The sequence below is a fragment of the Heterocephalus glaber genome, unplaced genomic scaffold (assembly GCF_053883595.1).
Source record: "Heterocephalus glaber isolate CG9 unplaced genomic scaffold, H.glaber_assembly_v1.0 deba00000901, whole genome shotgun sequence".
NCBI lineage: Eukaryota > Metazoa > Chordata > Mammalia > Rodentia > Bathyergidae > Heterocephalus > Heterocephalus glaber.
This window is the reverse complement of record NW_028258171.1, coordinates 2,104,665-2,127,434: the sequence shown is the minus strand read 5'-3', so window position 1 is coordinate 2,127,434 and position 22,770 is coordinate 2,104,665. Positions and strand designations below refer to the sequence as shown.

The 22,770-nt window shown below is 36.5% G+C and overlaps 1 protein-coding gene across 9 annotated transcripts in view; it reads right to left on the bottom strand.

The window, feature by feature from the left end:
* Window positions 1-22,770, bottom strand: part of Mia2 (MIA SH3 domain ER export factor 2) — a 117,604-nt gene that overhangs the window by 80,664 nt on the left and 14,170 nt on the right. For 5 of the 9 annotated variants that reach the window (XM_087208022.1, XM_087208026.1, XM_087208023.1 and 2 more), the window contains 3 exons: window positions 19,946-21,182; window positions 4,497-4,697; window positions 4,297-4,397 (listed from right to left, as the gene is read on the bottom strand). In XM_087208022.1, the coding sequence (XP_087064148.1) occupies window positions 4,297-4,397; window positions 4,497-4,697; window positions 19,946-21,182 (1,539 nt within the window). Of the gene's footprint in view, window positions 1-849; window positions 1,045-4,296; window positions 4,398-4,496; window positions 4,698-19,945; window positions 21,183-22,770 lie in introns of those variants that run through there. The other 4 variants (XM_087208031.1, XM_087208032.1, XM_087208035.1 and 1 more) reach the window with 2 other exon arrangements.

Here is a 22,770-nt window from a genome sequence, read left to right as displayed (position 1 = left end):
GAAATAATTTTAGATGACACAGATGTAAAAGATAACCCATCTCTAAACATCTTCCTTATGGGCATAATCATTCTTGTTAAATTTCTACCTTCTAACTCAAGTGTTCAGTGAAACAACTCAAAAAGGAAAATATGCTTCTCACTGAACCAATCACCCAGCAGAACTTGATGTATGAACAAAATCCTGAATCCTTGAGAAATTTCCCTAGGTAAACTCTTGTAGCAACACAATCTTTAGGTGTTAAAAAAAAATTAAAAATACCCAAGTTCACAGGGAAGATTTCAAGAGCAAAACGTGGCCTAGTTTTTCGGAACTCAAATTACTCGCTCTCATCTTTGCCACATCACCCTAAGGAGTTTCAGGAACTGACGGGATCAGAGATTAATAATTCCCCATTTCAAGGTAATGCACACCTTCATACGTGTCAGAAAGTGTGCACTGAAATTAGATTATGTGAATAGCTTCTAAAGTCAGAACAGAAACATAATCAAAGTTTTATCTTTAGCATTTCAGACTTTAAAACCAATGCATGCCTCAATAAAATATATTACTCAATAAAAAATATTCAACAAGTCTGAACATTTTCAGCGGACTCCAGAATCATAGTCACCTTTTAGGTCTTGAAAAAAAAAATCCCTTTGCCCTCCCTAAGTTAGTCTGTGCCTCTTTCCAGTTTTCAATAATTATTCCAAATAGTGAAACCAGATCAGAAACAAAAGAACACATTAAGTTTAAGAAGAATGAAAATCTAAGTGGCCCCATAGCAAAAACACAGTAAAGTTTAACAAACTCAGCGTAAAATTCCAAACCTAATGTCTTCATATGTGACGCTTCATAGTCATAGCTCACCTCTTCCTCCAGAGCTTTCAGTTCCATTTCTTAAAATGCTCATGTTAAAACATTCAAAGACACACATGAAGTTCCTCTAAGCACTTCATACAGCATATCCTGCACTCTTCTGTTTCCACACCACTGCGATCCTGTTTTGACACTAGTGTGGTGAAGGGGTCCTACAGGTGGGGTCATGACTACCAACCCGTGATCCAATTTCATGGACCTCACACCTTATTAAATAAATAGACACACACGTGTCCACATGTATTTTCTCAAATATATATATCACTATCCCATTAAAATCTATAATTGCAAAGAAAAATCCTAAACTTGCTAACTGATAGAAAAAAACTAAATTGAATGTTCTATTTTATAGCCTATTCATATAAAGTACATGGTGATTTCTACCATGCAAAAGATATTTAGATTGTTCCCATAAGTAGACATTGGATTTTACTGTCTTATATAGGAAATGCTTTAAAAGAAATAGCCAACAAAGGCTATCAGTGTTTGTAAAGCTAAAAGGAAGCATTCAAGAACATTGGAAACATGCTAACCAGGTAACTTGTGTCCACAACCTACAAACTAACTTCCCCTGTGAAAGGCCCTATGCAAAGCCATAAGTACTAATTACTCCCGCTTAGTTAAACAGGCAGTGTCATAGGCCGTAAGATCTAGTCCTTTGAAAGAAAATCAAACAAAATTGTTGAGCCACATTGTCATTCTCTGTATTAGTGATGTAAGAGTTATTTTCAGAACATACTAAATCAGGAGCTACCTGTTGAACAACTAGTTAATTTCCAGTTTATTCCACCTGTAAATGAACCGTTCTACATAAGAGTATATAAATGTAAGAACAGGTTCCTCAATTGTAAAATAAAGTAGATAAAATGTAGTTGACTGCTATTATTTGAACAATACAACTAAATTATGTTCTGTACAAAATTGCCAGTAAATTGAAATTACCAATACACTGAAACAATTACCTGAAATATTCAGGCAAAAAGAAAAGGAAACTAGCCGGGAGTGACGGCACATGCCTATAATCCCAGCAATCAGACGCTGAGGCAGAAGGATCACAGAGAGTTTGAGGATAACCTGAACTACACAGCGAGACCCTGTCTCAAAGGAAGAGGGGGCGGGGAGAGAACTTTCTGAAGTCATTCAAGTCTATATTGTGGGTACTTAATAGATGCACTCAGATTACTAGAATTATAGGTGTGTTAGGAACTCTTCAGAACATTTAGTATAAAGATTTTGGATTTAAAGCCCTAGAGAGGCCAAGCAGTTGAAATAAATGTAGGGAATTGAAAAGTACATGTCTACCATTTAAGCGCTATTCGCCTTGAGCTTCATGTTGCCATATAAGAATGAGAGACTGTTCATATTACAGTCTTCTACATTTTCAAGAGAATCCAGAAATTTAGATTTTTAAATGGTTTTACTTTTAAATGTTGACAACTGATTAACAATTTTCTTAAATGATGCACAAGCCAGTTTTGACCAGCAACCTATGACATAGTCTCCACTTCTGATATTAAAATTCTAAAACTGAGACTCTTTCCGTAGAAAATAAGTGCCTTTCGAAGATCACAAGACAACATAAATTGGAAAGTCAATATTCTCATGTCTGACTAATTTCGACAAAGGCCATCATTGTGGCATATCCTTGTAATTCCAGCTCTTCAGGAGGCTGAGGCAGGATGGCAAGCTTGAGGCCAGTCTGAGCCTCAAACATTTAACAACTTAGCAAAATTTAACAACTTAGCAAGACCTTGTCTCAAAATTTAAAACTTTTAAAAGGCAGTGGATGTAGCTCAGTACTATGGCACTTGCCTAGCAAGCCAGAGGCCCTGGGTTGAATACCCAGGATCACAGAAAAAAAAAAAAGCTTTGTATGTTATAACTCTATCCCAGTTTTTTCCCCCAGCACTAGAAGTTCAAACCCAGGCCCTCTTGCATGCTAGGAAAGCATTCTATCACTGAACTATATCCCTAGTCTCAATTTGTAAATTTTATTTTGAGACAGGTCTTGCAACAAAACTATTCTTTATTTGATCTCTGTATACATCTTCAGCCTCCTCCTATGCTCACTGTGACTGAAGTACTTCTCTCAATATGCCATGTTCTCTCCCACTTCTGTACGTTCAAAACCGCTCTCTCCTTTCTCTCTTTGGCTAACTCTACTCTTCCTTCAGGCTCAGCTCAAATATGATCTCTGGAAACTCCTAGACAAGTCAATCCCACTCTCTCTACCTACCACTTCCAGTCCATCTGCCAGGAAGCTCCTCCTCCATCAGTAGCATCCTATGGCTATTACAACACTGTGTTATAACTATCACTTTTCTTAACTGTGTCCTCTGCTGGGTGTGGTGGTGCACACCTGTAATCCCAGCACTCAGAAGCTGAGGTAGCGAGATCAAAAGATCAAGCCCAGTCTGGGCAATCTAGAGACTTAGCAAGACCCTGTCTTGCAATAGGAAATAAAAATAAGGGCTAAGCATGTAGCGCAATGCAAAGGCCCTGAGTTTAGTCTCTAGTATTGCAAAAAAAAGTGAGAGACCCGGGGATTTAGCTCAGTGGTGCCGCAACCTGCCCCACAAGCGCAAGGACAAACAAACAAAAAGTGAGAAGATAAAAATACTTCTTCAATTGTTTTTATGGTAGCAGTAGAAAAGAAAAGAACCCACATTTGTAAAAGTTCTCCTGTGTGCTAAGTATGACAACTGGCTCCTTTTGTAATACTAGATCTCAGTAAGTTTTATAATAAATGAAACAGTGGGGAGTAAAGGGATTGAAAATGATCAAAATATGTTATATGCATGAATTCATTTCTCAAAACAAAACTCACTATTCTGTATTACTAATATACACTAATAAAAATGTTATTCTAATATGTAATAGGTTAAAGAAGTGAATAAGTGCTTTAGAAATTACCAAAAAATGGAAAAGTGAGCAGAATTTGAAATTTTAGTCACAACTTGGTTAAATTTTGAAATACTAGTTGTTTTTGTACTCTCATGTTATACCACTTTGAGGTAACAGCCATCATTTGAATACTAACAATTTGCTTAGTACTCTTTCGTTTATATTACTCCTGAGTTAATTCATTTAATATAATTTTCCCTAATTTCAAAAAAAAGAAAAAATTACTCAAGATCAGCAAATTTTTTTAAAAAAGAATTTTAAAAATCTTAACATCCATGTAACAGGGCCAGGCATTTAGCTCAGTGGTGCCACACCTGCCTCACAAGCACAAGGTCCTGAGTTCGATCCCCAGTACCAAAAAAAATCCATGTAACAAAACATTAATGTACAATATTATATGACAATTTCACAGAAAAAGAAATATTATGAAAAGTATATAGGGAAGAGTCATTCAAACATATTTTAAAACTACCCCAACACTTAGTAAAATCAATTTTTTTACATTATTGCAAAAGATTTAAAAGAGCAACTTACCCATTCTGAAAGAAGTACAATTGGTGAAAATACAGAAGTCATGACATCACAAATATCAATTTGAAATAAATATTTCAGAATCTGAAACCTGGACCCATCTTCTGTTGATTTATAAATAAAAATATGTTAATATTTGATATATAACTTCCAAATCTAATTTCTTCCTTAATTGATGAATTAGAGAAGAATTTGTTTCTTACCTTTTTGAGGAATGTAATTGTGAGGAGACAAAGCATTATCAGTTGAAACCATCTGACTGTCTGGGATGGTGTTTTCCACAGATCTGTCTATTTCCACCTGAGCAGGCTCTTCAGAGTCTCCTGGGAATTTTGATTTTTCGTCATTATTTTTAGAAGAGGAGGTTTTGAAAGATGCTGCTTCATGAATTCTCATGGATAATTCTAGTGTAGAGACCACATTTGCAAATAAATAGAGAAATGTGTTTTTAAAAATATTTGTGGTAGGGGCCCGAGGATTTAGCGCAGTAGTTCTGCCACCTGCCTCACAAGCACAAGATCTCGAGTTTGATCCCTGGTACCAAATAAATAAAGAATCAAAAAATAAATACTTGCTGTGCTGTAGGCTTACCTTTTATTATCTAAGACATCATTTTTAGAAAACCTTGATGGTCACTAAGAAACTTACTTTGCGAAAGAATCCACTAAAGATGAATTGTAACCTGTATCACTTCCTCCTGCTGGTATAATAAATTACCACAAACTTAGTAGCTTTAATAGTAGATTTATTCTCATCTACTTCCAGAGGTCAAAAGTGCTAAAACCAAGGCACTGGCAGAACTACTTTCCTTCCAGATGTTCTAGGAGTGAGCAGATTTCCTTGCTTCTATGTTCTAGCAGCCTCCTGCATTTCTAGGTTCAAGGCAGATCCTCCATTTTCAAAGCCAGCAACATAGCATCTTCTAATCCCTTTCTCTGACCTCCCTGCCATCTTTTTGTATGCAACATTGAGACCATATTGGGCCCACAAGGACACTCTCTCCATCTCAGGATCTTCACTGAAAAGGTTTTTTTAACCACCCACGAGGTCTGGAGGATAAGACACAGACATTTTGGCGAAGCCTTTACTCAGCCTACTACACAGCATTTCCTTTATTTCTTGGCCAAGGAAGAATTTCAAAAACAGTATTCAATTCTATTCTCCATATTGCCTTTTTGTTCTAAAACCTGCATTAAAAAAGGTTAATATAGGGCCGGGGATTTAGCTCATTGGTTTCGTCGCCTGCTGCACAAGCGCAAGGACCCAAGTTCGATCCCCGGTACCAAAAAAAGAAAAAAGAAAAAAGAAAAAAGGTTAATATAACTATCAACAACTGTTTTGTGCTATATAACCTAATGACTAAGAATAAGAAAATAAATGGGTCCCCTTAAGATTTCCTTCCATTAAAAAAAAGACAAAAAACAAGAAAAAAAAAAAAAAACAACAACAACAAGAAAGATTCCCTTTCAATTAGTCTCAATGGGTTAGTGATTTGTGCAAGAACTTCAGGAAAGATCTAAAGCCATATCTCCTCAAATACTTTAATGAAAAGACATCCCTGTGCCAAGCACAGTGGTGCATACCTATAATCCCAGCACTCCGGGAGGGTGAGGCAGGAGGATCACCATGAGTTGAAGGCCAGCATGGGCTACACAGTGAGTTCAAGGCCAGCCTGAACTACAAAGTGAGACCCTATCTCAAAAAACAAAAAACAAAAAGCAAAAAAAAAAGAAAGAGAGAAAAGTTGGGGGAAAAATAAGAACCAAGAGAGATTATGTTATGTAAAAGTGCAAATTTCCCATGATGAATGTCATTATATTGTATGCCTAAAATGTACCAATAAAATTAATTTACAAGAAAGAAAAGTCATTCCTGGAAGCTAGCATTATCCTGATTCCTAGACCAGACAAGAATCCAACCAAAAAAAGAGAACAACAGGCCAATTTCTTTAATGAACATAGATGCAAAACTCCTTAACAAGAAACTGGCAAACAGAATGCAACAATTCATCAAAAAGATCATACATCATGACCAAGCAGGATTCACCCCAGGGATGCTAGGATAGTACAACATTTGCAAATCACTGAATGTAATATATCATAGAAACAGAAGCAAGGGCAAAAAGATGCAGAAAAAGTCTTTGACAAAATCTAATATCCATTCATAATTGTTAAAAAAAACCTGAAGAAAATAGGTATAAACGGTATTTATGTCAATCTGATAAAAGCAATTTATGAGAAACCTTCTGTCATCATATTAAATGGGGAAGTGCTGAACATTTTTCCTCTAAAATCAGGAACAAAACAAGGATGCCCACTAACACCACTCCTGTTCAACATAGTACTCAGAACATAAGCTTGAGCAATCAGGCAAGACAAAGAAATAAAAGGGATATGTATAGGAAATAAAGAAGTAAAATTATTATTATTTGCAGAGGACATGATCCTTTACACAGAAGGCCCCAAATTTCCACTACAAGACTCCATTAATAACCAAATTCAGCAATGTAGCAGGATGCAAAATCAACACACACACATTGTAAACCAACAATGACTTCACTGAGAAAGAAATCAGGAAAACACTACCATGCGCAATACATCACGAAAAATTATATACTTAGAAATTTACCTAATCAAGGAAGCAAAAGACCTCTACAATGAAAACTACAGTACCCTAGGCCGGGGATTTACCTCAGTGGTTCTGTCACCTGCCTCAAAAGCACAAGGGCCTGAGTTCGATCCCTGGTACCAAACAAAACTTCAGTACCCTGAAAAAGGAGATTGAAGAAGATATCAGAAAATGGAAAGATATCCCTGTTCCTGAATAGGCAGACCCAATAGAGTCAAAATGGCTATTCTTCTAAAATTGATATATAGATTTAACACAATCCCAATAAAAATACCAATAACATTCCTCATAGAACTGAGAAAACAACCCTAAAATTCACGTGGAACCAGAAGAGACCCAGAAGAGCAAATGTAATCCTGGATAACAGGAGCAAAGCAGGAGATATCACAATGCCAGATATCAAGTTATATTACAAAGTTGTCTTATCAAGTAGTAAAACAGCATGGTAGTGGCACAAAAACAGATATATAGATCAGTGGAACAGAATAGAGGATACAGAAACAACTCTAGGCACATTCAGCTATGTGATCTTTCACAAAGGGACTGAAAACATGCACCAGAGGAAAGATAGACTCTTTAATAAATGGTACTAGGAAAATTGGCTGTCCACATGCAAAAGATTGACTCTAGACCCATATATATCACCACGTACTAAGCCAGAATCAACATGGATCAAAGATCTAAATGTTAAAACAGAAAAAAATTGGGGCCGGGGACATAGCTCAGTGGCGCTGCACCAGTGCAAGGTCTTGACTTCGATCCCCAGTACCAAAAAAAAAGAAAAGAAAAGAAAGAGAAATAACGTCAAGAATCAACAGGAAGGAAGCTCCCCCACCGGCATCCCAAGCTCCTAGGGCAGAGAAGGTGACGCGTGTGGGCACCAGAAGCACCCTCCCCCCCCCCCCCCGCCATGGAAATGAGAAGACACGTAAACAAGCCTCAAAAACAGACTTCTAGATCACCTACAGCAACCCCAAAGGGAAACAAGGTGGAATAACCTGATACTCAACCACCTGGACTCTCTGAACTGGCAACAAAAGAGGATCTGAGAAAAATGAAATCAGAAATAATTACTCAGATAACAGAAAAGATTTTGCTCATGGTGCAAGACATGATTAATAAATCTAGAGAGGACACAGATTAAAAAATAGAGGATCTGAGGAACATGATGGAATCCCAACATAGGAAACAAATGGAATCCATAAAACAGATTCAAACAGATTTCCAGGAGATTAAAAACTCTATCAAAAGTCTGCACAGCAGAATGAACCAACATGAGGAAAGAATTTCAGATACAGAAGAAAATATTGCAATGAATGACCAGGGAAAGAAAAATTGCTTTAAAATTGTAAAGGAACACGAGAAATCAATCCAGCAGCTGCTAGATGATGCAAAGAAGAATAACATAAGACTGATGGAGGCAATGAAGAAAGAGGAGAGAGTGCAGATGACATAAAAAAAAGTATTCACGGAAGTGATGGCAGAAAACTTCCCAAGGAGGGGAAAAGAACTTGACATACAGATAAGTGAGGCATATAGGACTCCAAATAGCCTTGATCAAAAAAAAATCTACACATAGGCATATAATAGTTAGGATTCCAGAAATCCAACAGAAGAATAAAATTCTACAAGCAGAGAGAGAAAAGAAACAAATCACATACAAAGGAAAGCCCATCAGAATCACAGCAGACTTCTCAATGCAAACCCTCAAGGCAAGAAGACCTTGGAGTGATGTATTTCAAGCCCTAAAGGAAAACAGCCTCCAACCCAGATTGATGTACCTTGCAAAACTATCTTTCAAAATGGATGGAGAAATAAGTTACTTTCATGATAAAAAGCACCTCAGGAACTTCATGAATATCAAACCAGCACTCCAAAAAATTTTAGACAATACCCTAGGAAAAGACAATGAGGATCACAACCCCAGGACACCCAGCAGAATGAATCCATTGGGTGTGACAAATTAAACCCAAAGGGGGAGAATCCAACAAAAAGAAAAAGTCATGACAAGGCTTTTAAAACTTTTAACTTCATCTCCCTAGGGAGTGTATAATTCAATCTTGTTATTGTACTGATTAGTATTTTTCTGATTCTAGAGTTGCTCACCTTTCCTTGTGCTGTACTGGCTATTTATCATCTTCTTATGTCTACTTTTTAATTGGGTTGTCTATTAATGAGCTCTAAGAATTCTTTATATATTCTGGTCATAGGTTATATGCATTGTAAATATGGTCTGTTTAAGGACTACTTTTCATTTTAATGATGTCATTTAAGGTTCTGAATTTTGATGGAATCTCATTTATCAATTTTTTTCTTTTATACATCATGTCTTTTTTATACTAGGTAGTTCTTGTCTATCCTGAATTCATAAACATTTTCCCTTATAATTTCTTCTTAAATTTTTATACTTTTAGGCTTTCATATTTAGGTTCACAGATCCCTTCAAGTTATTTTCATGTATGGAAATAAAGGGTTGAGGTTAATGTTTTATATACGGATACCAGGTATTCTAGTGCCATTTGCTGAAAACTATCTCTTACTCGGCTCTTGAATTGAGTTTATATTCTATAAAATGCTAATATTAAATAATCTTTCAAAACTCAGTGGACCATATATGTGTGGTTCTATTTCTAGATTCTCTGTTTTATTCAAATGATCTATATGTCTTTCCTTACACCAACACTGCCTTGATTACTGTAGCTTTAGAAGAAGTCTTAAAATTAGGTACTATTTTTTTTAACTTTTCTAGGTCCTTTGTACTCCTACATAACTTTTAAATTTCAATATCCAATTCTTCATTTATAGCAAGGATACACAGACCTGAATCTTTATATATACCTTGTGTTTTCTAATCCTGCTAAATTCAAATACAAGTTCCAGAGGCTCCTAGAGATTTCTTAGTATTTTCTCTGTAGATGATCATTTCAGCTACATATAAAGATTTTGCTTCTACCTTGCCAATCCTATCCTAATTGTGTCATTTTATTGCCAGACTATTTTGGTGGGGACTAGGTTTCAAAGTTTAATGGACAGATAAAGAGTAAGCATATCTGCCCTCGTTCCCCACCTTAAGGAGAAAGCATTGTATCTTCTCCATTCATATAAGGCATTCTCGCTGGAAGTATGGAGCACGTCTTTAATCTGTTGAGAAGGTTCTATTCTACTTCTAGTCTCCTGATAGCTTTTACCATGAACAGCTGTAGAATTTAGTCCAATACTTTTTCTCCAACTAGTGACAGGATCATATGGCTTTTTCCTTTCCTCTGTTCAAATGATGACTTTTGGGGGTGGATCTTCCTTCCAATGCTGAACCAATACTGCCATCCCTATAATAAAACCACTTTCTACATCCTGCCAGATCTGACTTCCAATAGTTTGTTTGGTTAAACAAATTTCTATCTATGTTCATACTTTTTCCTTCTATTATCTTTATCCAGTTTTAGGATTAGCACAATGTTGAGTTCCTAAAATGAGGGGAGAAGTGTTCCTTCTTTTTTCTGCTTTAATTGTTTGATATAATTTATCAGTTAAAATGTATATGAACCTGCTGTTGTCATATAGGTAGGTTTTCAAGCTAGGAATATACTTTCTTTAATAGATTCTATTCAAATTTTATATTTCCTCCAGAGTTAGTTTCATTAATTTGCCTTCCAAGGTACTTCTTAGAAGTTGTCAAATTTATTTCAAAACAGATTTTTGAAATATGCTTTCTATATCCTTTTAAATTCTGTAAAATTTGTGGTAATGTCTCCTAGATCTTGATATTGTATTTTAAAATATGTATAATTGATATTGTGTAACAGGAAGAAAAGGTCTAAAGGTGCAGGGGAAGTGGGAGGGGTAGGGGAAGGGAAAAAAGGGAAAAGAAAAAATATGAGAAAAGGAAAAAAATGGAAACAAAGTCTTTGCAAATAGGGAAGGGTGGGCAAGGGAAGGGGGAAAAAAAAGAGCAAAGATACTCATGCAATGGTACAAGATCCCAATGATGAATGTAACTGTATTTTATACCGAAAATGTACCAATAAACTTAATAGGAAAAAAAAAGAATCAACAAATGCGATCATATCAAATTGAAAAGCTTCTGCACAGCAAAGGAAACAACCAACAGAGTGAAGAGACAACCTACAGAATGGGAAAAATTTTTTACCAATATTCCTCAGACAGAGGACTAACATCTAAAATATATAAAGAACTCAAAAATAATAGACCTCCAAAACAAAAGACCTAATCAAAACATAGGCAAGTGAAATGAATACATACTTCTCAGAAGAAGTACAAATGAGCAATGAACAAATGTTGGCAATGCTGTGGAGGCAAAGGAAGTTTCTACATTGTTGGTGGGAATGTAAACTAGCACAGCCATGGAAATCAGTGTGGAGATTCATCAAAAAAACACTAAAACTAGAAATTCCATTTGAGCCAGGCGAGGTGGTACATGCCTATAATCCCAGCACTTGGGAGGCTGAGGCAGCATGATTGTCAGGAGTTCGAGGCCAGCCTGGGCTATATAGTGCCAGCCTGAACTACATAGCAGAAACCTTGTCTCAAAAAAAAAAATTCCATTTGACACAGCTATTCCTCTTCTATGTATCTTCCCAAAAGAGTTAAAGTCATCAAATTACATTTTATAGTTGCATGATTCACAATAGCTAAATCTTGAAAGCAGCCTATATATCCATCAACAGATGAATGAAGAAAATGTGGTATTTATACACAAAAGAGTACTACTCTGCCCTAAAGGAGAATAAACTTGAATCATTTTAAGAAAATGGGTGCACCTTGAGACCATAACATTAAGTTAAATGAATTAGACACACAAGCTTAAATATCACACGGTTTATCTTACATGAGAAACCCAAAATATAAAGAGCAAAATAAAGAATAGATAATAGGAGGAGAGAGCTGGACTTGTTGCAGACGGCAAGGGGACCAAGAGATAGGGGGAGGGGAGAGAAGGGGACAAAAAACTATCCGAGCTACATTAGCACATGTACCAACTCCCCACAAGGGATGCGCTCCTCACATACGACGAACATGTACTCAGAAAAAATTAAAATTGAAGAGAAAAGACATTTTCTTCCAGGTAAACACACTTGTTATACAAGAAGGCACAATATTTAATCACTATTACAAAAATATGTATCTCTGGCTTTCAAGAAAATCAAGAAGATGTAATATTTTCTTATTTTGTTAGAGAGGGAATCAAAAGGACCAAAATTATTTATAGTAGCTACCCACTATGTGATACTGAAAACAAAATCTATATAATACATAGAATAAACAGTTGCACAAAGAAAGGCAATAATAAAAATTACAGCAATTAATTTCCAAGTTCTAAATTCTGGTTATTAGATCATATATATTTGCTAATATCCTCTATTAGCTACAAAAGCCATTATCACTTAAATGTTTAATGGCATTAATATATCATTTTACTGAAGGAATACTGTATATTAAAAGAGAAAATGAGTTAATAGCTTTTTTTGTTTTTGATTTTTTTTTTTTTTCGTACAGGGGATTGAACTCGGGTCCTTGCGCTTGCCAGCAGGCAGCCGAAACCACTGAGCTAAATCCCCGGCCTGTGTTAATAGCTTTTAAAATTCCACAGTCAGGGCAGAGGATTTAGCTCAGTGGTTCCTCCGCCTGCCCTGCAAGCGGAAGGACCCGAGTTCAATCCCCGGTACCAAAAAAATAAAATAAAATTCCACAGTCAAATAAAAACCAAGTGAAAATTTTGGAGGAAGATATGATTTAAAGTAATTTTTATTAGTATTTACAGAATGTTTTATATTTTAGAGCATATTACATTAATACCTTATTTATTTGTTTACTAGAGTATGTTGTATAAAACAGAGAAATGCAATTCCAACATACATTCTTGACACCATTATTTAAGATATTTTAGGAATTATAAATTTACTTGAGAAATTATCAAGTAAACATGCACAGAGCTGGGCACAGTAAGACATGCCTGCAATCTCAGTACTCTGGAGGCTGAGACAGGAGGATTTCAAATTCAAGGTCAGTCTAGGCTATACAGATACTTTGAGGGCAGCCAGGACCACATAGAACGACCTGTCTCAAAAAAAAGAAAAAAGAAAAGAGAAAAGGTTCACAGGATTAAACTAATGGCATTGTGCAAGCTTCTGTTGGCCATGTATAGGGAAAATACTGATATAAACAGAATATAAAAATAGCAACTACACGATATGCTCATTCAACTGCTAGTGAAATTCATACTGCCATGACCAGGGATAGGCATTTGCTTTCGTCTTGCAGACCCAACATAGCAGAAGACTGTACCCAGAAGCCAAGTGAAAAGCAATACAGACATTCCTCCTTAATGACCCAGCTCCATTCCTGTGACTAGGTTGTTAAAAGGAGTTGTATGTAGTATGTACATTACCATATTCAGAAAAAGGAAACAGTCAAAGAAAACCCCAACTTGATGACTTTGCTCTTATTTGCATAACTATTACATGCAGTACTGCAATGTATAACAGAGCATAAAACTACAGTCTATCGGTACTCAATTCTATTTTGAATCATTTCTATGCTATGGATGACTCTGCCAAATGGAAAACCTCACATAAGATTGATGTTTCCTTTGGTAACTGAATGACCCCATATTGCTTCTGTAAGATGAAACTGTCAGAAATTACCGAAGGGAAAGTCAAGAAATTATACTTTTATAATTCATAATTTTTTAAATCTTATCACTTTTTTTTTAAATAGAAATTAGGTAAATCTACACTATCAAATAAAAATCGATGTTATCCAACTGATTATTTCTTTAGGGAAAATATATCTTATTTTGCAGCTGAAGACAGATTTAAATAAAATGTTCCTGGCTGAGCATAGTGGTGCACCCCTGTAATCCCAGCACTCAAGAGGCTGAGGCAGAAGGGTCATCAGGAGTTTGGGGCCAGCTGAGGCTACATGGTAAGACAGTGTCTCAAAATAACGAGAAAAAAAGTTCCTGATCTTTCTGCTACAAATTAAATCTTTAAATGAATTGCAATATACCTGAATTCAACTTTAGAATGAAAGTATGTAGGCACATTTCTTGAGAACTTTCTTGTAAAAAGGAATGCCCTTCCTGAAAACGAAGTTTTAAATTTGCAATGTAAAACATACATAGATCAAAATTTGCCACATTTGTAATGTTGCATCATATAAATATGTCCATGTCAAGTCAAAACAGCCATTAATTTAAGAAAATCAGTTTTCAAACTGGCTTTCCACATGCCAGAGATTGAAACTAGACCCATATCTTTCACCATGCACTAACCTAAAATCAAAATGGATCAAAGATCTAAATATTAAAACAGGAACACTAAATCTGATGGAAGAGAGAATAGGTAGAACACTTGAGGACATAAAAGTAGGCAAAGACCTCATGAACAAAACCCAGACCACACAAGATATACTACAAAGAATCAACAACTGGGACCTCATCTTATTAAAAAGCTTTTGCAAAAAAAAAAAAAAAAAAAGCTTTTGCACAGTGAGAGAAACCACCAACAGAGTGAAGACACAACCCACAGAGTGGGAGAAAATGTTTACTAGCTATTCATCAGACAAAGGACTATTATAAAGAACTCAAAAAAATCAGACCCTCCAAATTTGAAGACCCAATCCAAAAATATGCATCTGAGGGCCAAGGATTTTTTTTCTTTTCTTTTCTTTTCTTTCTTTTTTTTTTATTTTATTCCATTCTCCCCACCTCAAGCCTGAGAATAGGGGATTTAGCTCCCTGGTACCGTATCTGCCTGGCAAGCAGGCAAGGACCTGCCAAGGTCCTGAGTTCAATTCCCAGTATGGGAGGAAAATAATGGACATCTGAAATGAAAACATTCTTCTCAGGTGAAGAAGTAGAAACAGCAAATAAATATATGAAAAAAATGTTCACCATCACTGGTCATTCGTGAAAACTAAAACAATGCTGAGATTTCATCTCACTCCAGAAAGAATGGCTGCTATCAAGAAATCAACCAATACAAATGCTGGGGGCCAGGGATGTAGCTCACTGGTGCCGCACCTGCCTGGCAAGTGCAAGGTCCTGAGTTTGATCTCCAGTACCAGAAAAAAAATTTTTTTTTAAAGCTGGAGGTGCTGTGGGGAAAAAGGAGCCCTTTTCCACTGTTGGTGGAAGTGTAGACTGGTGCAACCACTGTGGAAATCAGTATGGAGATTTCTCAAAAAACTAAAGCTACAGGCTCCATTTGAATACCACTCTCGGTATCTTCCTGAAAGAATTAAAAGCATCATACCACAGCGATATGTGCACATCCGTGTTTATAGAGGCACAGTTTTTTGTTTTTTGTTTTTTTTGGGGGGGTACCGGGGATTGAACTCGAGTCCTTGTGCTTGCGCACCAGACAGTGAAACCACTGAGCTAAATCCCCGGCACGAGGCACAGTTTTTAACAGCTAAATCTTGGAAACAACCCAAATGCCCATCAACTGATGAATGGATAAAGAAGATGTGGGTTTTTTATATAGTGGAATATTACTCTGCCATAAAGAAGGATGAGCTTCAGACATTTATAGCTAAATGGATGGACCTTGAGACCATACTCTTAAGTGAAATAAATAAGACACACATGCTTAAATACCACATTATTTCTCTGGTGTGAGAAACTGAAAGTGGAAATAAGGACTAAATGTATAATAGATATTGGGAAATGGGAAGAAAATGTTCAAATGGGAAGGGGAACAAGGGAGGAGGAGGGAGAAAGGAAGGAAGGGACAAGAAAAAAAGTGAAAATATAAGGAAACAAAGCTTTTGTACATAGGGAGGGAAGGGGGCTTGCGGGGATGGGGAAATGGGGAAAAAAGGGACAGGATGTACCATGTAGAGGTGCAAATTCCCTCTGAAGAGTGTTATCATTATGTATCCCTAAAATGTACCAATAATTGTTTTCCTATTTTAAAAATCAGGCAATAAATTTAAAAAAGGAAAATCAATTGTCAAACACCATTTAATCTGATCATTTGATTAAATTGACTAGTCAAATACAGTTTTTTTGGTTTTTGGTTTTTGGCTTTTTTATTTTTGAGCTAAGTCTCACTATATATTCAAGGCTCTCCTTTAACTCTCACTATGTAGCCCAGGCTGGCCTCTAACTCCTGACGATCCTCCTGCCTCAGACTCCCAAGTGCAAGGATTACAGGCATGTGTGACCACGCTTAGAAAAAGTTCTAATTAATCCTATCCTGAAGTACAATATTCAAATGAATTTTGGAATCTAATTCTCAGTTACTTTTTAAGACAAGGGGAAAAAACAAACAAAGAATCAATGTGGTCCCAAAAAGCCATATTAAGCAGTAAGTGAATTGTTAAAAGCCTGGATTTGCTCTTTGAGTTAAAGATCCCCTCCACCCCCAGCAAGGAGATGGAACTCAGGGCCTCCTACCTGCTAGGCAAGTGCTCTGCCACTAACCTACAACCCTTGTCCTTGTGTAATGATTTTTAAAACAGTACTTTGATGCTATCCTTATTTAGCATTATCCAACAGATAAAAGTTCCAGGTGAGCAAATACATATCAGAAATTATTTTTTCATTACTGGGGTACTGGGGAATGAACCCAGGACCTTCGCACTGCATTCCATTCCCAGCCATTTTTCATTTTTTAATTTTTGAGACAGGGACTCACTAAGTTGCTAAATTGCCCAGGTTGGGCTTGAATTTTCGATCCTCCTATCTCAGCCTCCCAGAGAGCTAGAATTACAGACATGAGCCACCAAAGAACTTGTAGATGTAAAAAGGAGTAATTAAGGTAGGAAACTGTTTTGGGGGTACTGAGGATAGAAATCCCAGGGATTTTTTGTTCATTTGAGATGGGGGTCTTGATGTGTTCCCAGGCTGGTCTCAAATTCCTACATTCAAAGGGTCCCCCACCTTAGCCTCCCAAATGCTGGAACTACAGGTGCATTCCTTCCACGCCAGGCTCAAGTCAGGAGTCTGAATACACTGAGATGGTTGTACAGGAATCAACCAGTGATCTATGATGTTTAATGACCTTAGGGAAATGGGGCTTATTCAATCATTACGCTCAAATTTTTATGTGGCTATATTGGTTATCAAAATACTGCCTTAAAAATAAATATGTATGTTTAAATAAGTGGATATTCCCCATAGTATTTTCATATTTAATTATAGTTTTAAGGGCTTTTTCACATGATTTAAACTTAAGCTTTAAGATCTACATTAGATATACACATGTGTTTATAATCATTAACATAATTTTAAGTCAAATAAAATAATTTTAATATTTAACTACTTTGCAAGCTCATTCAAATAAGCTCAGTTGGAGCTTGTGAAATAATTAATATTGCAAAATAAATAACTGCTCTCTAATTTATATGTTTGACAAATTCCTACATCTGCCTGCTAGTTTTTCTATAAATATAGTCATCTCAAGTCCCAGCCTTTCATAAACATTGATTTAGGATCAGTGATTTTTTGTTTTTATTTTTGTTGTTTTTAGTGGGGTTTTTTGTGCTTTTTGATTTTTTTTTTGGTACCGGGGATCGAACTTGGGACCTTATGCTTTCGAGGCAGGCAGCGGCACCACTGAGCTAGATCCCTGGCCCTGTTTTTAGTGTTTTGAGAGACGTTCTAGCTATGTAGTTCAAGCTGGCCTTGAACTCACTATGTAGCCCACGTTGGGCAAACTCGCCTGGCTCCTCTTGCCTCAGTCTCCATAGTTCTGGGATTACAGGTGTGTGCCATCATCCCCAAATAAGGCCTGGGGTTTTATCTAAACCCCTCTGTCAGGATTGTTTTTTTCAAAACCAGTGTTTCCATGGTCTCTGGTTGCCTTTCATTTAATTTTAATGTTTTGGAATAACCTGCTTTGTTTATATATGACATCTGTTCTTTCTGAAAAGTAAAAGAATTGAGTATTTTTATCTTGGTTCTTTTCTGGTACTGAGGATCAAACTCAGGACTTTGCACTTGCCAGGCAGATGCAGTGCCACTAAGCTAAATCCCCAGCCCAAACTGAGTATTTTTAAATAAATCCTTCAAAATTAGATGTAAACCAGGTATGGTGGCACATAATTGTAATCCTGAAGCACTCTGGGAGGTTGAGGCAGGAGGATCGCAGGTTCAAGCCCAGCCTAGGCAATATAGTGACTTAACAACTTAGCAAGACCCTGTTTCAAAATAAAAGATAAAAAAAAGAACTGGGGATGTAGTTCAGTGTGAAGGTACCTAGTAAGGCGGGGCATGGGAGGGCTAGTAAAAATTGCATGCATATCCTATTCTTATTTGACTATTCATCATACTTTTCATGTTTACAAATCCTTCCAACATCATTCCATAAAATGATAAATAATATTTATGAAAATATTTTCATCATGCCATGAAATCATAAAACTATGTTCTAAAATATTTTTATAGCCAGGGATTTAGCTCAGTGGCGCCAGCACCTGCCTTGCAAGCACAAGGTCCTGAGTTCAATCCCTAGTACCAAAAAATAAATATATTTTCTTCTATATCAACCTTGAATCTTCTGTACTTCTGGATTTGTTTGGTTGTAATCTCTCCTTTCTCCTCTAGAATAAACAAGTTGAGGTCTGGGAATGTAGCACAGTAGCAGAGTGCTTGCCTAGCACGTGCCAGGCCCTAGGTTCAATCCCGAGCACCACTAAATAAATAAATAAATAGAGTAGAATATAATAGAACAAGTTTAGAACAAGAAATTTTCTTTTTCAATTTGTCTTAGACAGTCTAGGGCTCTAGTGTTTTTAATCATGTACTTTTCTGGCTTTGAAAAAGATTAGACTCTAAATATCCACATGCTGATTGAGGATGTTGATCAAGTAGAGAACCCACATTTTGGAGAATACTGAGGCATAACATATTGTTCTGGAAATTCAGGAGAATCAACTAATTCTAGTGGAAATACATTTCCTTATGAATTTGCAACATTTTTGGCCTTTTCAGAAAGGTTTTCTGTCATTCTAGAGTTCAATTATTTCTGCTTTATTGGTCAATATTTCCTGAGTTTCTAATGTGTTCATCAAAGAGACATCAGAATGAAGATATGGGAAGTCATGTAATAAAATCTTCACTTAAAATACAATCCACACGTTTTTAATCCTAGGAGTTGCTAGATACCTGGGCAACTATATCTAGAAGTTTCCTAATACTTTCTTCTATTATCCTCCCAGAATTGAGAGACTTGAGGAAGAGTGTCCAAAACTCTTCACCTTATTTTTGCTCGAAATTTGTTATTGTCATGTACACTTAGAGAAGAGAGTTATACTGTTCCTCAGGGAAAACAGAACAAAGGATAACTACAGACCTATAATACAATATAATTGAAGGATCACGGCTATTTTGAATTACTGCATTTCCCTTAGCTTAAGTTCCTAAGAAAACCATTCAAATATGGTTGTTTGTGGGAAGATCCAAAAAGTGGAGTATAAATGAGTGAAAAATTTCATCTACCAGAAGAGAAAGAATGGGAAGACAATAGACATTGTCCAAAATAGATAAATAAAAAAAGAACAAAGCAAGTGTTTTATTTAGAAATCTAGAGAAAAACACTAAAAAGAATTTTACTTTAAAACAAAAAACAGAAATTATTGTCTCTGGGACAGATGTGAGAGTAAAGATAACAAAGGGAACAGAAATTGCTTTTGTTTTAAAAAATTCTTAGCACTATTTAAAAATTTAAACCTATTTACATTTACATACAATACTTTGATAACAGAAGTTACTGTAAAATACCACAAGATCTTCTTAGAACATCAAGACATTTTCGGGACAGGGGATTTAGCTCAGTGGTTCCGGCGCCTTCCTCACAAGCGCAGGGTCCCGAGTTCAATCCTCAGTACCAAAAAAACCGCATTTCCAATCTAAGTTCCTAAGTAAACCAGAAATTGATAAGAGGATGATGGCTGTTGACTATTGACTATTTTGGGATTCATGGACTTTTTCATTTAATTTGCACTATAAAAATAAATTATGTTGACAAATAAATTATATTATAAATACTTTCATACTAACCTGACTGACTGTATCTGTTGTCCAACATCACAAGATCTTTCACATTATCTGTGGGATAATTTTCAAGTGAAAATTCTTCTGTTTCTTCACGTTCAACTACATAATTTTGATCCAGTATCTGTTCAGGAATTGGCAATTCTGTTTCCTTTGGAATATTCTCGAAGCTCCAAGGGCTATCAAAACTATACAAGAACTTTTTCAAATATGGCATGGTATCGGAATCATCTGTTTTCTCAAAGACTTTTTCCTTTTCTGTTTGGTCTTCTGTTTCTATAATTTTTATCATTTTTATTTCCTCTTCCTTATCAGAATTAAATTCACTTGCATGAGGGTGTTCATGTTTATTTACCCCACTGTCTTCTTCATTTTTTCCATCACCTGAAATAATTTTATCTTCATTGGCATATGCAAAGCTTAGCATACCAAAACCAAAATCAAACCAACTTGGCTTGAGAATTGAGCTATCATTAGTAATTGTGTCTTCTTTTTCTGTTAACATTTCTGTACATGGAACTGTGGCTTCTTCATCAGATGATATAGAATAGGGAAAATCTTGTAGTGGTAGATTGCTCTCTTCCGATAATAATTCAAACCCTGTATCCTCCTCACCAAAACCTAAATAACTTATGAATCCACTACCAAACCAGCCAGTGGCTTCAGGCTTGAGAATGTGCTCTAAGTCATGAGCTTGTTCGGGCTGTTCCTCGGGCACTGATTCAAATTCTGACTCAGGTTCGCGCTTATGATCTGTTTGAGGCTCACCATTGTTTAATTCCTCCAGGTCATTCTCATCTTCCACTGCTATTTTTCTACTTCGAAATGAGCTTTCTTGTACAGGTTCAGTAACTGATTCAATAGCCTTCTCTTGAGCTTGTTCTGTCCCTAATCCGAATCGTCCTTGTACTTCCCGCACAGGTAAGGGTGACGAAACATAATTCACCTCTGGAATGTGATCCTGTTCCACACTGCTAGCTTCTGCCTCTTCCCAGCCATTTGATTCACTGGCACTTCTGATATCTTCAGGAGCCTCTGATGCTGGAAACTGGTCTTCAAACCAAGTACTTGGAGGAGTTGCATAAAATACAGGTTTTATCTGGAAATCACTTTCATATATACTATATGTTAGGTCTCTATCTTCTTCATATGGATATATATTTTCACTATTGTCATTGTTTAAATCACTATGTTCATTTTCAAACATGTAGCTTACTCCAAGGAGACAAAGAAAATCAGATTCCTAAAAGAAAAACAAAATCATCGTTGGCATCAGTGTACTAAAGCTCCTTGTTTCTCCCTGAACCATTAAAAGGGAAGACTATGATCTTCCCAAGAACACACAATGAGTTTGACAGCAGAACAAAAATTCACGTCAGATCTACTCTCAAATATTTGTATCGCAACTTACTTCTAGGGGCTAATGATATCAACTCAATGAAAATCCTTTTATATTATGGTTCATTTGTTATTAAATAGTTGACAGGCAGAGGGAATCAGTGCTCTGAGCATATTCTGCAGACAAGCTCTGGTGATAAAGCATGCGTATTCACAAAATCTTGCATCTCCTAAGAGGCCGTGGGCAGAGGCATCTGTGCAGTGATTAGGGGAAGGTGCTGTGGTTTCAATGTATTCCCCAAAAGCCTGTATTAGCGACTCAGTCCTCAATGCAACAGCATTATGAGATGGGGCCTAAGGAGAAGTGAGGAGGCCAGAAGCTCAGTGAAAGGATCAGTGCGGTTATCGTGGGAGTGAGTACATTATGCAAAAGTTGCTTCCTTGTCAAAAGATAACCTCAGTCTTCTCTGACCTCTCGCCCTCTCTCCCCCTCCCACCTTCCACCCTGGGATGATGCAACAAGAAAGCTCTTGTCAGATGCCAGCACCTTGATGTGGAACATCCTAGCATTTGGAACTGTAAGAAATACATTTGTTATTTAAGATTCCCAGTGTCTGGCATTCTGTTAAAGCAACACAAAACAGACTGAGACAGTGGTTTAGTCAGTTTCACCCTTGTACATGGTCACAGCATGGATATACCAGAGATGCTAGCACATGAAGGCTTAGTTAAAAGTTGCCCTAAAGGGCTGGGGATTTAGTTCAGTGGTTCCAGCACCTGCCTTGCAAGCGCAAGCTCCCAAGTTCGATCCCCAGTACCAAAAAAGCAAAAAACAAAAGTTGCACTAAATTATTTAGGCTTCCTTTATTCGGCTATTGAATATAGCCAATGGAAGTAGGGATCTATTTTGCTCATTTCACAGAGCAACAAAATCCTAAAAAAAAACCTTAAGAAAACACTTTTAAAAACCTGAAATTTAGAAAGAGTGATATGTTTTCTTCCTTGGCTATTACCATTATAAAATGAGAATAAAGTTGAGACTTTTAAAGAATAAGCTTCAGAACTACAATTTTGTAATGTATTCTATACATTGAAAATATATTTATAATATATCTTATATATTGTAACATAATATATTTTATACTATATTTTTGGCAATACAATATAGTGAGTAATTAAGAACAGACACTAAGCCAGCTGCAGTAGTGCACACCTTAAATCCCAGGGCTCAGGAGGATCGCTACAAATTTGAGGGCAGCCTGGACTACATAGTGAGTTCAAGGCCAACCTGAACTACATAGCAAGACCCTATGTGGAAAAAAAGAAACAGACACTAAAGTCAAACCTTTTTTTTTTGGTACCGGGAATTGAACTCAGGTCCTTGAGTTTGCGCAGCAGGCAGTGAAACCACTGAGCTAAATCCCCCGCCCTAACCTTTTGAATTTAACTCTTAACAGTGCTATCTACTAGCTCTGCGACTTTGGATGATTTAT